General features: G+C 36.6%; 1 protein-coding gene across 4 annotated transcripts in view; it reads right to left on the bottom strand.

Moving 5' to 3' along the window:
• Positions 1-2,481: 2,481 nt before the first annotated feature.
• The window catches only part of TET1 (tet methylcytosine dioxygenase 1), a 147,865-nt gene continuing 136,653 nt past the window's right edge, over positions 2,482-13,693 (bottom strand). For all 4 annotated transcript variants that reach the window (XM_055425598.2, XM_055425599.2, XM_088841931.1 and 1 more), the window contains one exon: positions 2,482-11,932. In XM_055425598.2, the coding sequence (XP_055281573.2) occupies positions 10,920-11,932 (1,013 nt within the window). In that variant the 3' untranslated portion in view covers positions 2,482-10,919. The remainder of the gene's footprint in view (positions 11,933-13,693) is intronic.

The following is a 13,693-nucleotide window of genomic DNA, read 5'->3' as shown; positions in this document are numbered from 1 at the left end:
TCACTTAAGTCGTGTCCAACTCTACACGAGTTTAAATTCCCACGATTAAAAGCTATGGTTTTTCCCGTGGTCATGTATGGATGTGAGAGTTAGACTGTGAAGAAAGCTGATCGCCGAAGAATTGATGCTTTTGAACTGTGGTGTTGGAGAAGACTCTTGAGAGTCCCTTGGACTGCAAGGAGATCCAACCAGTCCATTCGAAAGGAGATCAGGCCTGGGTGTTCATTGGAAGGACTGATGCTAAAGCTGAAACTGCAATACTTTGGCCACCTCATGCGACTAGTTGAGTCACTGGAAAAGACTGTGATGCTGGGAAGGGTTGAGGGCAGGAGGAGAAGGGGACGACCAAGAATGAGATGGCTGGATGGCATCACCGACTCTGTGGACATGAGTTTGAGTGAACTCCGGGAGTTAGTGATGGACAGGGAGGCCTGGCGTGCTGTGATTCATGGGGTCGCAAAGAGTCGGACACGACTGAGCGACTGAACTGAACAACATTAAGTATCCATTTTATGAATATGAAATATCTTTCCAATTATTTATGTCTTATTTCAGCATGTATTACAGATATCACAGTTCAATTTCTCACACTTTTTCCCCCTTTTTAACTGCACTCTGCAGCTTGATGGAGCTTCTTCCCCCAACCAGAGATCAACCAGCGGTGGAGGCGTAAGAGTCCTAACCACTGGACCACCAGGAAATTCCCTTGCATCTCCTTGAGTAAATAAAAGTTATTCACCAACTATTTCATTGTTCTTCACACTTGGTAAATGACCAAGTAAGGAGTGTGGTTTCATACTAAGTACAGAGGGAAGTCACTGCACTGGGATGTTTTAAGCTGGGGAACGTCATGACCCAACATGTGTGTTTTGTTTGTTTTCTGTTTTCTGGCCGCACTGTGCAGCTTATGGGATCTGTCCCCCTACCAGGGATAAAACCCATGAACCCTGATGTAGAAGTATGGCACCCTAAAACTGGACAGTCAAGGAATTACCCACAAGATCTGTTATTAAAAGATAACTGTTTTAAAGGATTATTCAGGTTGTTGTCTAAAAGAGCATCAATAAAGGAGGGCATTCTCGGCAGTCCAGTGGTTAAGAATTAGTGCTTTCACTGCCCAGATTTCAATCCCTGGTCACTGGTCAGGGAACTAAGATGAAAGATCTAGAAACCGTTTCACTGAAGGAATAGTGAAGGAAGTGTCTATTTGGCCTAGAGAAAACTCAAAAAAACTTCTGATAGTTGTATTGTAGGGTACCTTGTCGAGTTAGGATATTAGCTGAGCTATTTATTCTCCCATCCCCTAGAGAGTTGCTAAGGTGTGTTTGTACGTTCAGCATCTCTAATGTCTCCCTTTTAACTAGTCAGGAAGGATGTAAAAAATGTAATCTCTAGCTACCCAGCTAAACCTGGAGAGGAGGTGGGGAAGGGGAGGTGGGCGCCAGTGGAGTAGTTTCTGTCACTAGAAGGAAGACTATTGGGATGCTGCAGAGAGATGGGTTTCAAACTGCTGCTGCTGCTAAGTCACTTCAGTCGTGTCCAACTCTGTGTGACCCCATAGACGGAAGCCCACCAGGCTCCCCCGTCCCTGGGATTCTCCAGGCAAGAATACTGGAGTGGGTTGCCATTTCCTTCTCCAATGTGTGAAAGTGGAAAGTGAAAAGTGAAAGTGAAGTCGCTCAGTCGTGTCCGACCCTTAGCGACCCCACAGACTGCAGCCTACCAGGCTCCTCCATCCATGGGATTTTCTAGGCAAGAGTACTGGAGTGGCTTGCCATTGCCTTCTCCGGGGTTTCAAACTAGATGAATTTAAAGTAACGTTTTTCTATATTTGTTGGAATATCACTAAAAACCTATTTGGTGGTTTTTTTTTCTTTTTTTCATTTCAGAAGGTAGAGAATTTGTCTGCAATGAGGGAGACCCGGGATCCTTCCCTGGGTCAGGAAGATGGCCTGGAGAAGAGAATGGCTACCTACTCCAGCATTCTTGCTTGGAGAATTCCTTGGATAGAGGAGCGGCAGGCTACAGTCCATGGGTTGCAGAGAGTCAGACATGACTGAGCTACTTTTTAGGTTGTCAACTTTAGTGTTAGCATTCTGTGTTCAGGATTAAGTTTTATTAAAATAATGATAAATCCAAGAGAGGGCATGAGTCAATATAGAACAAGGTTGATTAACAGCTTTGCTAATTACTAGGGGTGTGAGTTTAACCAGTTTAAGTTCCTGAATTGATCTGTAAAGTGGAGTTGGTAAGAGCCCTTACTTAATATCATCACTTTGGGGATTAAATAGTTTAAAATGCAAGGGTTCTGCTACAGCCATCCTGATTTGGTTTTGAACCCAAAGCATATATTTGGTCATCTCCAAGTAAATTGTATAGTCCTGTGTACTTAAAAATATATGATTTTTATTGGATAGTAAATGTAAAAAATATTATTTTGAAGAGGAAAGAAAAATTAGACCACCAGGTGCAAAATAGAAGTATAAAATTTATTTAAAACCACCCACAAAGTTCTGTGTAATCAGGAATGATACAATTTGCAATAGTTTTTTTTTTAAAAACTCATGACAAAGATTTAAAATATAATTTCAATTACAGTATTCATTTAGCCTTATTCAGTTAGAACAACTAAAAAAGAAACTTTATGCTCTAAATAAATGAGACACACAGGAAAATATAATAGACAATTTTCACAACTATCTTTACATGTATTTTTCAAAACTAGTACATTTCAAAGCATTTTGCTACATAAACATGAAATCATGTACAACTGCTGTGCACCAAAATTTAGCTTAATTAGGTCTTTCAAGTAACATGCAATTCCAACTCACAAGTCTTCAAGTACTGCTAGTAAGTGTTCCCTTGTTTGCAGAGCCACTACCTATTGATCCTGAATTGAAATCATCATAATTATCTTTCCCTTCTACATGTTGAAGTGCTTTTATAAAAACTGTTCCCCCCATGTGTTAAGAACCAAAAATGGATATTTGTAGGGTGTTAAAAATCTTTACTAACCTATTTCATTGTATGGGATATTTAATACAGTAGGACAGCAATAGGTAAAATCTTCCAAAGAAAGAAATCAAAGATACAAAATAAATAGTAAATACACTCCAAAGAGAGGAAAAAGTCAGCTGGAGACAGAAATATTATTTTGTAAAATTGATAATTCTCTATTGGGAATTTAGTACTTCTCTACTTCACCATGGTGAAGAATCTGAATATTTTGTTCCCACTAATGATAAGCATGATTGGTCTCCTTCAAACAGATATTGATACGCCTGTGAATCTATTTGGTAGGTCACCACATAGCATAAGAGAAAATGAAGAAACCGGTAATCAATACTTTTCTTTCTGCTAAGCAGATTTTTGAGCTTCTCTATAGGGAACACTTCATGATTTCTTAGTAACCCAAAGATGACTATCCACCCAGACATCACAATACAAAAGATGCCCTTTATTTTTACTACAAAATCATTCTGGAAAAATATTTCTCTTAAAGCACCTATCACAATGTTAGCTCATAAAAGTTAAAAAAAAAACCCATATATCTGTTTTTTTTTAAAGAGCTCTTTTTGTAAAGTCTTACGTCATCAGGGATTTATTTAGCAATATCACAGAGGAGCATTAGGGTAGGCAGTTACTGAACTGAATCACCAAAAATGTCATTTGACTATTTTTAGAAGTCTGGACTATGTTTTTTGTTAGTAGCCCATAATATACTGATGAAGTAGCCCAACTTTTCTCTTTATAAAGAGCTTACTAAAAACTAGTACATCTTATTATTTTTCTTAACTCTCTGAACAAAGGTATATTTACCCTTTGACACAGAGATTTTACATGGCTGGAAAAGTGGAACAAAAAAAAATTCAAATAAGTGGGAGACAGAGCTATCTCTTAGAGATGTCAACAATTTTACATGTTTACCATGAGTGCCTGGGAACTAAAATAATCAGCTTACCCAGAACATTCCCTTCAAGCATTTCAAATTACAAAACCATTACATTTTGATTATGAGTTGTTGACCTTGTTTCCCTTTGTTTCAGTAGTATGGGGACATTCTTTAAACAAACCAATACAAAAAATTTTTTGTACGGGTAAAAATAAACCTTCATTAATCTAAGCCCTAATACAGAAGTCCTATGAATCTGACCAGACCTTCCAATAAATGCATAAGAAAATAGCTGGCTAAAATAAATAGTGGAAACAAAATACTTCAGAAGCATATTTTCTGTACAATAAGTAGACTTTGTATTATTCTTAGATCTGTCAAAATATCCACTCAGTAACACTCTCTAAGTCATAGTTTATGGCAAAGAAATCTGTTCAGCAGTCTGCCATTATTACCTTAATCTCAAATGAGTTGACTTGCTTTGTGATTTGGAGAAAGTCATTTGCTTTTCTTGCCAAATCTGCAGCTTTATCACCAATAAGGAGGGAACATTGTTCTCTGTCCAAACAGCATTATGGAGAAAAAAGTGGCAGATAGGAAAGAGTTTGATAGCCTAAAACATTATAAAGTATTATAATTCTTATTTCCATATTTTCTTTCAAAAGGGTTCCTCATTTTTGAGTTGCTATTTTTTGGAAAGAAACTGGTATGTAGTGAGGAGTAGAAACATTAAAGCGTGGTTTTGAGCTGGTAGGTGAACCCACAGGCTGCTTATAGGAACACAATTCTTCCTTTCTGCCCCTTAACTTCCTCCACCTGTGCTCAGAAGAAAGCACTTCTGATGATTGAATTAAGAACTCTTTGGATTACTTTCAGTCCATTTTTAAAAAAACTTTTCTCATCCAGGTTATAAAAGAGTTCCTATTATTGCCAACAACCAAATTCCAAAGGAATAAGTCTACCTTAGAAAACAGAAACAATCCACAAAATTGAGCTGGGAGATAAGGAAGAAAACAGGCAGAAAAAGAAAATACAATCTAGTCTATAGATCACACCCACTGATTCAAAGTCACTGGTCAGAAAATTGATAATTAGTATGATGTGTTACACAGAAACAGCAAAGCCAGAGTGCTAGAATATATAACTTCTCATACAACTTTTTGTAAAACATTCAAGCACTAACAAATGAATTGAAGGTCAAACATCACTGGGATAGGTAAAGCGCACCTGATGCTAATCTGGGGTTCCTAAACACTGAATTTGCCTCTAACCAAAAGGGCTGACTAAAAGCTTTTAATCCTTTTTGGTATCATCCCAAAAAGGATTGATGAAGTGATTTTAAAGGGCAGGAAAAGACAAGTGATCAAGTTCACTGCTATTCTTAAAATGAACCATGTGTATTTGTGTAAGGGACATACATGGGGGAATGAAGATAGAACAGAGAGGGTGGAAGCAAGAGTCCTAAAGGATTAAAAACTGCAAAAAGAATGAAAGTACACTTAGTGACAATGTAGCTTCAGTAAAATGAGAAAAGAAAAATAATACCAGAGTTTCTTCTCAAAGATGTAAGTTTATACCTAGCCAGATGGAGAAGAAACCAAATTACTTTCCAATATTATTTCTCCAAAAATGAAACTGTTTCTGAGAGTTGAGATTTTTTTGTTTTCTTTTTTGATGTGTTGTTTGTTGTTGTTGGTTTTTTTTTTTTCTGGTGATTGAGAGAATGCTTTTCGTTAAGTTACTAGGACTTTTTTTTTAAGGAAAACTAGGTTTATACTCTTAACCAAGGGTTTCCAAAGTTGCACTCAAACATAAAGGGGTTAAATCCAATTATATATAACATTTACATTAGACTAAGATTTATTTTACTTTAAGGGACATCTATGGCTGAGCAAACTAGAAGAAAATTTATGACCCAAGGAAGATCATGAACATCACAGTAGGGATGGGAAAGGAGTACAACCAACAGAGAAATGATTAATGTTAGACTTTTACAGCAAGAGATATTAAACATACTAGTGCATACTAGCAGAAGAGAAACACAGAGAGAGACCCTCACAGAAGGGAAAATAAGCAGTGACAAATACACCTGGATTGCCTGACGGAACAAAACACATGCCCTTTGAAGCGAACAATGGTATTTAATTCGATAGTGAGAAGAAACAGGCATTGAAGGGAAGTCGTCCAGATACTGGAATACAGAGAATTAGTTTGTCAAGTTCATTGTGGACAAGAAGAGTGATGTAGTGCATTAAAACCAGCTCCACCATCTCCAAAATTAACATAAGAACTCACACTCTTATTTTATACACTAGAGAAAAGCAAAGATTCCAATGATTCTCAATATATTCCAAGAATATACACAAATTCCACTTCTGATAAAGAACATACTGATTCTTTCCAAATTGTATTTCAGAGCCATGGATGGCATCTTTTTTTTTTTATTCTTTTTCCGCTTGCTAAGTTGAGAATTATGTTTTATTCAGCAAAATTTCTAAGGACTTCAAGCCCAGGAGGCAGTCTCTCAGATAGTTCTGAGGGACAGTTCCTGGCATCATTTTGTAAACCATTAGAAGAAAGCTCAACATGGAGCCTAATTTGGTTTAAATAAATCCAGACTTCTTCAGAAATCAGGGCACTGAATTCTATTTTGGTTAAGTGTGCCATATCACTGATACCGAAGTTACACAAGTTCAGTACATTTACAGGCAAGTTTAGGAGCTGTGCACAACAAAACAGTATTCTAACACACAGACAGTCCCATCAAAATAACTAGTCTAGGACTCAGTTGTGAGGCCAACTATGCAAGAATGTGAATAGACTGTACAACTATGGCTAGGGAATATATACAATGGAAATATACTTTCCCCAATTATTCCAACCATTCAGTCTTTTATAACTCCCTTTATATGCCAAACACTTGTTCCAGGGGAAATAAAAACCTGTACTCTATCAGTACTTGATTTTCATTTATTGAAATAGCAAATAGGACAATTGCCACATTTTGTGAGATGAATTAACAGGACAGCTTCATAGGTAAAAGTCAGCTAGATTTCCCACAAAAGGCCCACAAAACTCTACGGGCAGGGAAATCTTGATTCAATTTCACGTTTTACCCTGAATTGCTCAGAAAAAGAACCCAAAAGCCATTTTATTTTGACTTGTACCAAAAATAAGATTACTTTACAGTGATAAAGTCCCCTGTGGGTGAGCAGATCAAGTTTTCCTACAGTCCTCTTAACCAAAAAGTGGCCTTCATTTGACTGTTTAAATTTTATTTCCAAACGTAATTGAACACCGACACTGACATCTGTCTAGGCCCCGGTGACTTGGATATGACTTCTAGGATATCTTCCAGGGCTGTGAGAGGCCACTATATTACCTTATTTCACAATTCTAATCATAAATTTCTACAAAAGATCAAAATTCCCAGTTGTACTAAATCTAGACAAAAAGGATTTCCATGCATCAGGAAGTTGTGAAATAGAAGGTAGCTATATATTAAAGGTCACATACAGCTACTCATTTACTGGGCACATTCAAAGGAAATGCTGTGCCCATTATTGGTGGAAGTTGTCATGCAATGTCAAGTTCATTTGAGATAAAAGATATAATTTGTTTTAAGAATACTAAATTTAAATAGATTGGGGTTATTTTCATACATGCTGTCATGAAATAAATGATAATCAGTAGGAATCCACTGAAGTAGTAACATTAGAAAGTAGGTTACTTCATATGAATTCGGTACCTCATTTACACAGGGGTATGCATTCAATTAATGATGTATTGGGGTTATGTCTTAAGTAAATTGCTTATGAATCTCATCTAGTTGAAATTCTATATTTAACAAATGAAATTATTTCATCCACATGCAGATTGCTTAATAAAGATGTGGAAGGATATTTAAGATGCAAACATTTTGCAAAACTTTACCTATAAGCTATTCATTTTCAGCTAGCCTCAATTTTCAATAAGAATATGTTTCAATCAGGTTTATGGTATGAAGTATTTGGTACTTCGTGGATGAATTGTAAAGATGATGGTGAGGCTGACAGGCACAAGAGAAAACTGTTTTCATCAATGGCCTGAGAGCCATTAAAGAGACACTGAAGGGCAGCATGACATTTTGTAGGATTCTACAACAAGCAGGAGTTATTCTCTCATTGTAATTGGTAACTTTGTAACTATGATGAACAGGTTGGGCTAACTGAAGGGCCAAGTATAAATGAAATCATTTATCATACCATGAACAAAGGCAGAAGATTAAGCATAAGGCTATAAGAGGTAAAACAAAAGGTTTTACAGTAAAACATAACAGAAGTGTAGAAATAATGTTAGATGACCAGTTTTCTGAGTGAAAATGTCATTTCAAACAAATTTATTTCCTTGCTTCATGATAAAGAGCATTCTAAAAACAGTAGAGCCAGCATACAATCACAATGCTGCAGGACATATAATAAGCATGAGCTTTGAAAAAAAAAAAAATCACAGGGCACACAATGGGATGGTACACTGTGAAACTTGGGAAATAAAGAGTTCAACAAGATAGGAATCATATGTGGTTCCCACCAAGGGGTTGTCAGTTGAGGCAAGCCATTCATGGTGCTACTTACAATAAGAGAATGGAAATATTTTAGTTGAGATAGGGTATTTTCATGTATTCGTTTTGGTAAATTGCAACTAACTTCACAGATCTGAATGTTCCCCTAAGTCAACAATGGTGTTTCAAGTTTAGATTGTTAAGGAATTTATTCAAACTTAGTGACAAACTGATTTGAATAGCTGCAGATGTATTACAGTGGATTGTTTTGAAGGAAATCTGTTTTTGAAAAAAACAGTACCTTTTGGGATTTTAATTCTTCAAGTTTACTATGTCAGGGTGGTGACTTAAAGAAAAACAAAAGCTAATACTTAAATTTGGCAGACATTCAATGAGAACTGAATAGAGAATGGATAGATGGATGGATGGATAAAGGTTCTCACAACTTTATCCATTAAATCTGTTGAGGAAATAATTTCTAGTGGGAGCTAAGGCCTAAAGTCTAAAACAAAATATCACAAGGGTGTATTCCTGATAGTCTAATACTAGTAATATCTTATTGAAGCAGCGGAAACAATAAACAATCACTTATTTATATACTTATATGTATAAGAAACCTTAGGCTCACAAAAATATACATGTTTTAAAACAGAAATCTAAGGCACACAAAATACTAAAACAAGTCAATGATTTACTCTATTTTACATATTCAGGAAGCAGAAATCTACTTGACAAGGTGATGGTCTATCAACGGACATTTTGTTATTTACAATCCCTTCATATTCCTTTAGTCAAAATTAGTCAAAAGCTTGAAACTGATACTTTGCACCATATATTATTTTAATATAAGTTACAATGAGTTTTCCTTTAGATAGCTTGTTGGAACTGTTTGCTTTTGCACCAGAAATGTTTGAGTGTTAGCGGTTGTGAGCTTCCTATGGCATTTCCAAGGGAGAAGCACCAGTAGGTTTTCCATACTCCCAAGGAATCTGACACTTTGAATATTATAGCACCTCTGCATTTTAACAGAATCAAGTATTTCATTGAAATTTCCTCTTGTTCTAAACATTTTGATTGGGAAATCACTTTTGCTTTGCTATAAATTGAGTCAATAAAACAATGGGAAAAATAATGGGAGGGCTAAAATAACTGGAATGCCTATTTTCCTGTTACCTAGAAAAAGATGAGTTAACATTTCCCCAAAACAATATACTTAGATAAACTACTTTGGATTAGCTGTTAACGGACAAACCATATTTAGGATACCATCCCTACTGTTTATTTAGTGTGTGTTTGAGGGGGGTGGTGTGTGATGATGATGATAGGAAATTAACTATCAAAAAAATTTCTACAGGAATTTTATTTGTCTTCTGAACCAGAATGACTTTCAGAATGAATAAGGGGTAGATAAGGTTCTTGCCACTTAATTTTTTAACTTTATCACCTTGAAACTTTAGAAGCATTTGACTCTTCAGAATCATCTTATGTCTCATCTCCTTTTGGAAACATCTTCTATGGATTATATTGCAAAGCTGGGGTAAAAGTAAATCAGGGCCATTGTTGCTCAATCAGAAGAGACCACTCTTACTTAGTTCCAAAGAAAAGTTAATCAATATTGGTGATATGCTTCCTAATTCCAATTTTACAGAGAATTAACAATTTTTGCATGATCTAACTATTTTATATAAGTAGCTAACCTTTGAATGAGAAAGAACACATTTAAAAAACACAAACCATACACATGATTAGGATACACATTGCAGTTAACAAGATGGAACTCTACACAGCAAGAATAAATGATTTCTCTTGTATGCAAGTATGCACAAACAATAAACAATAGGATTCTTATACTATACTATTTCAAGTTACTTTTAAAAATAGAAAGTGCTTTTAAAATATATATTTACAATTTATGAACAGCCTCCAACCATTACTAACAATAATGAATTATTTTATACAGGAGAAATATTTTAAGAGAGAAAACACTTCATTGGTTTTATTCAAAGGAATATGCCGATTTCCTAGCAATGATTGGAAGATGTTGGAACAATGGCACCATGAAATAATAAATCAGCTTATTTTTGTGTCGATGTGGTTAAGCACCAGGAGCTGTGTAGAGTTAACACTGTGTGTCTTAATTTTACATCATAGCACATGAACCTGTTAAAATCCTCTAAAAATGACTCGTTTCATAGTAAACAATTTAAAGCACCAAACTGAGTGATTCTATCAAGGTTAACACCTAACCAAAACATTTCTTTATGTATTTAAAACTATAAAACTTTAATTTTTGCTTAAAATGTGCACCTTCTACCAATTGTCAAAATATAGTCACAGTTAAGAAATACCCACCCCCAATTTTTTTTTAACCTCAGCCTTCAAATGGGTGAGATGAAGCTATAGTAAACGACAACATGACTTTCTTTTAAGAGCACCTTGAAAAAATACACTGCACTCGCAAAGGCATTAAGAAGGGGAGAAAAGCCTTCAGACCCAATGGTTGTAGGGCCCCGCAACATGTGTGAGAGCATAAGGGGACACAGTGACAACATTGTCGTGGGTTAATGTTAACGCTTTGTGAGAAGGAATCTGGCTAAATTCATTAACTTCTGTGGACAGTTCAATACCCTCGTTAGCTGCCTGGTCTTTCTGCTCGGAGGCTTTAGTTTTCTTATTCTTAGCTTCTTTCGCCTCAAACTTAATCTTGTTTAGTTCGAAACCGTGTTGGGGCTTATTCAGGTTTTTGTGCTGGTAGAAGACAAGAGAGAGGCGCGTGGGGTGATTTCGGTTGGGGTGTTCGACAGGAGTCGTGGCGTGAAGCTCTCGGCGGGCGCACTCGATCAGAACCGAGCCATGGGAAGGCGCTATGGCCACGCCACCAACATTGGCATCCAGGAAGATGTGCTCACTGTCTGACCAATACTCAACGATGTGGGGGAGTTTCTCCTCAGCAGGTGACAAGAGGTCGTCCGACAGGGGGTCGTCTGATGGAGGCTCATCTGCTTCAGAAGGCTGCTCATCTTCTTCCACCAGAGAGGAAGCAAGCTCATGAGGAGAAGTGATGAATGGAGGTTGCTGGTTTGGCTGATTGGAAGTTAGCTGCTCAGATGGGCCAATGGGAGGCTCAGAATAACCCAGGGAATTGGTCATAGGAGTAGACAAGATGGGAAGAGGAACCATTTCACCAGGCTGTGCAATTTCAGCGCATTCCCCAGCAGGTACGTTAGCACCACTGTGTCTTACAGAAGGCATTATGCAGTGGGGATTGCTACCTCTTTCTGAAAACCCGTACGAAAGTGATGCATCATTCTTAAAAGGAGCTGTTGTGACCAAAGCAGTCTTAGAGGACCAGGAGAAGGCTGGAGCTAGGTTTGCCTCTTTCACCGGGTGAGGAATACACGGGGTTGGTGAGTAGCTTTTAGTGTTGTCCGAACCTTTGAAGATAAGATGGGGTTCAGTTTCACTTTTTATTTCAGGTTGTGCAGTCTCTGTTTTATTTCCTAAACAGAGAAAAGGACACCAAATGTAAAGATAAACTAATTTGGTAGTTGTTGTCTTTTTACAAAGATGAATAGAATAAAACCAGATGATGGCAATGATGGCCAGTTTTGTTCTATTTACTTTAAGTCCGACATATGCACACATTAAAAATTGTAGGTGGTTTGGGTATGCTTCTTCATTCAATATATTTTTACTTAGAATTGATTACTTTGGAAATAATCATTTAAAAAGTTCACAAATTTAGCAGGATGTCCATTGTCTAAAATGATACAATACTAGAAATGACCCTAATTGGCTATGAAGTAAATATTAATACATCAGAATGCAGTGCAGATGATAAAATGGGGACAGCAGCATTTCACTACCCAAAGAACTGTTTAGATACATTTTGGATATTGCATGATCAAATTTTTGAAAAAGTTAAAGTAAGGTAACAATTGATAAAGATTTCTGGATAGCAAAAGCATCATAACTGGCAAAGTTTATTATTAGGCAAAGGGAAGTAACATAAATAAGCTATTTGTAACCTCAAAACAAGTGTATTTAAGCTGCATTTCTTGCTCACAAAGTAGGTAGCAATATACTATTATTATGATATTGGCCAAAATGTGGGCCATCCACTGACATATCCATGCAAATCTCATATCAAATGGAAACATTTTTCTTGAGGACATTCTCCCTTTCAGAAGTTCTAGCAAAATGCTTGAAAGGTGGGGCTTCCCTGGTGGCTCAGTGGTAAAGAACCTGCCTGTTCCTATCCATGGGTCAGGAAGATCCCTTGGAGAAAGAAATGGAAACCCACTCGAGTATTCTGGCCTGGGAAATCCCATGGACAGAGGAGCCTGGTGGGCTATAGTTCATGGGGTCGCAAAAGGAAAAAAAAAAAAAGTTTGAAAGGCAAAAGCAGTAGATCTTAAGAATAAAAAAATAGCAAAAGTAAAGTGGTGTTATTTTAAAACAATAAAAAAAGAAGAAAAAGCTCTCATGGGTAATATTACAAAAGAACAAGAAGTTATAGGGCAAATATTATGCATTTGGCTACTAATAGAGTATATATTTTAAAAGAATAACATGTAAAGATGCAATTGGGAAATGACACAAAGATGAAAATGTTATGATTGTAATAAACAAGCAGCATGGAACCAGATATGTGAATCTTAAAATAAATCTAAGTATCTGTAAAGTGGAGCTACAAGCATAAAGGAATGATAATTCTTCCTCGCCTCTTCCCTAACTCTGTTGACTCTTTCCCAGTGTTATATAAAGTCTGCACTATCGGTTCTCTCATCTTAAAAAAAACAAATGACTTTTCTTAAAAATAAAAAATCGAAGAAGTTAAAGAATACCTTGAAGCTCCGACTTTGAGTATCAGTTTAAATTCATAGTATTTTTTTTTAGGCTCCCTAGAGGAATGGCAGATTTTAGATATGGGGCAGGATTATATAAGAGGAGCCTGGAACATCTTGTCAGCACAGAAAATGAAGGAAGTTATCAAAGACAATCAGGGTCATGACAAAAGAATCATCTTCTCTGAATTATACTCTTTTTCAACTGCTTTCCTAACACCTCAACTTGAATGTCTGACAGGTATCTTGAACTTTCACCATGTCCAAAAGTGAGCTTCAGGTTTCATCAGGGTAAACCTTTACACCTTTTTGGTCCACACTCCAGATTTAAATCTATCAGAAATCCCATTGACTCTACCTCAAAACATCGAGAATTAGACATTTCTTGTGTCCTCCTCATTAGCCACTCTGATC

The sequence above is a fragment of the Moschus berezovskii genome, chromosome 12, assembly GCF_049115385.1.
Source record: "Moschus berezovskii isolate FMDL1 chromosome 12, NW_MosBer_1.0, whole genome shotgun sequence".
NCBI classification, from domain to species: Eukaryota; Metazoa; Chordata; class Mammalia; order Artiodactyla; family Moschidae; genus Moschus; species Moschus berezovskii.
This window is presented reverse-complemented; position numbering and strand designations above follow the sequence as displayed.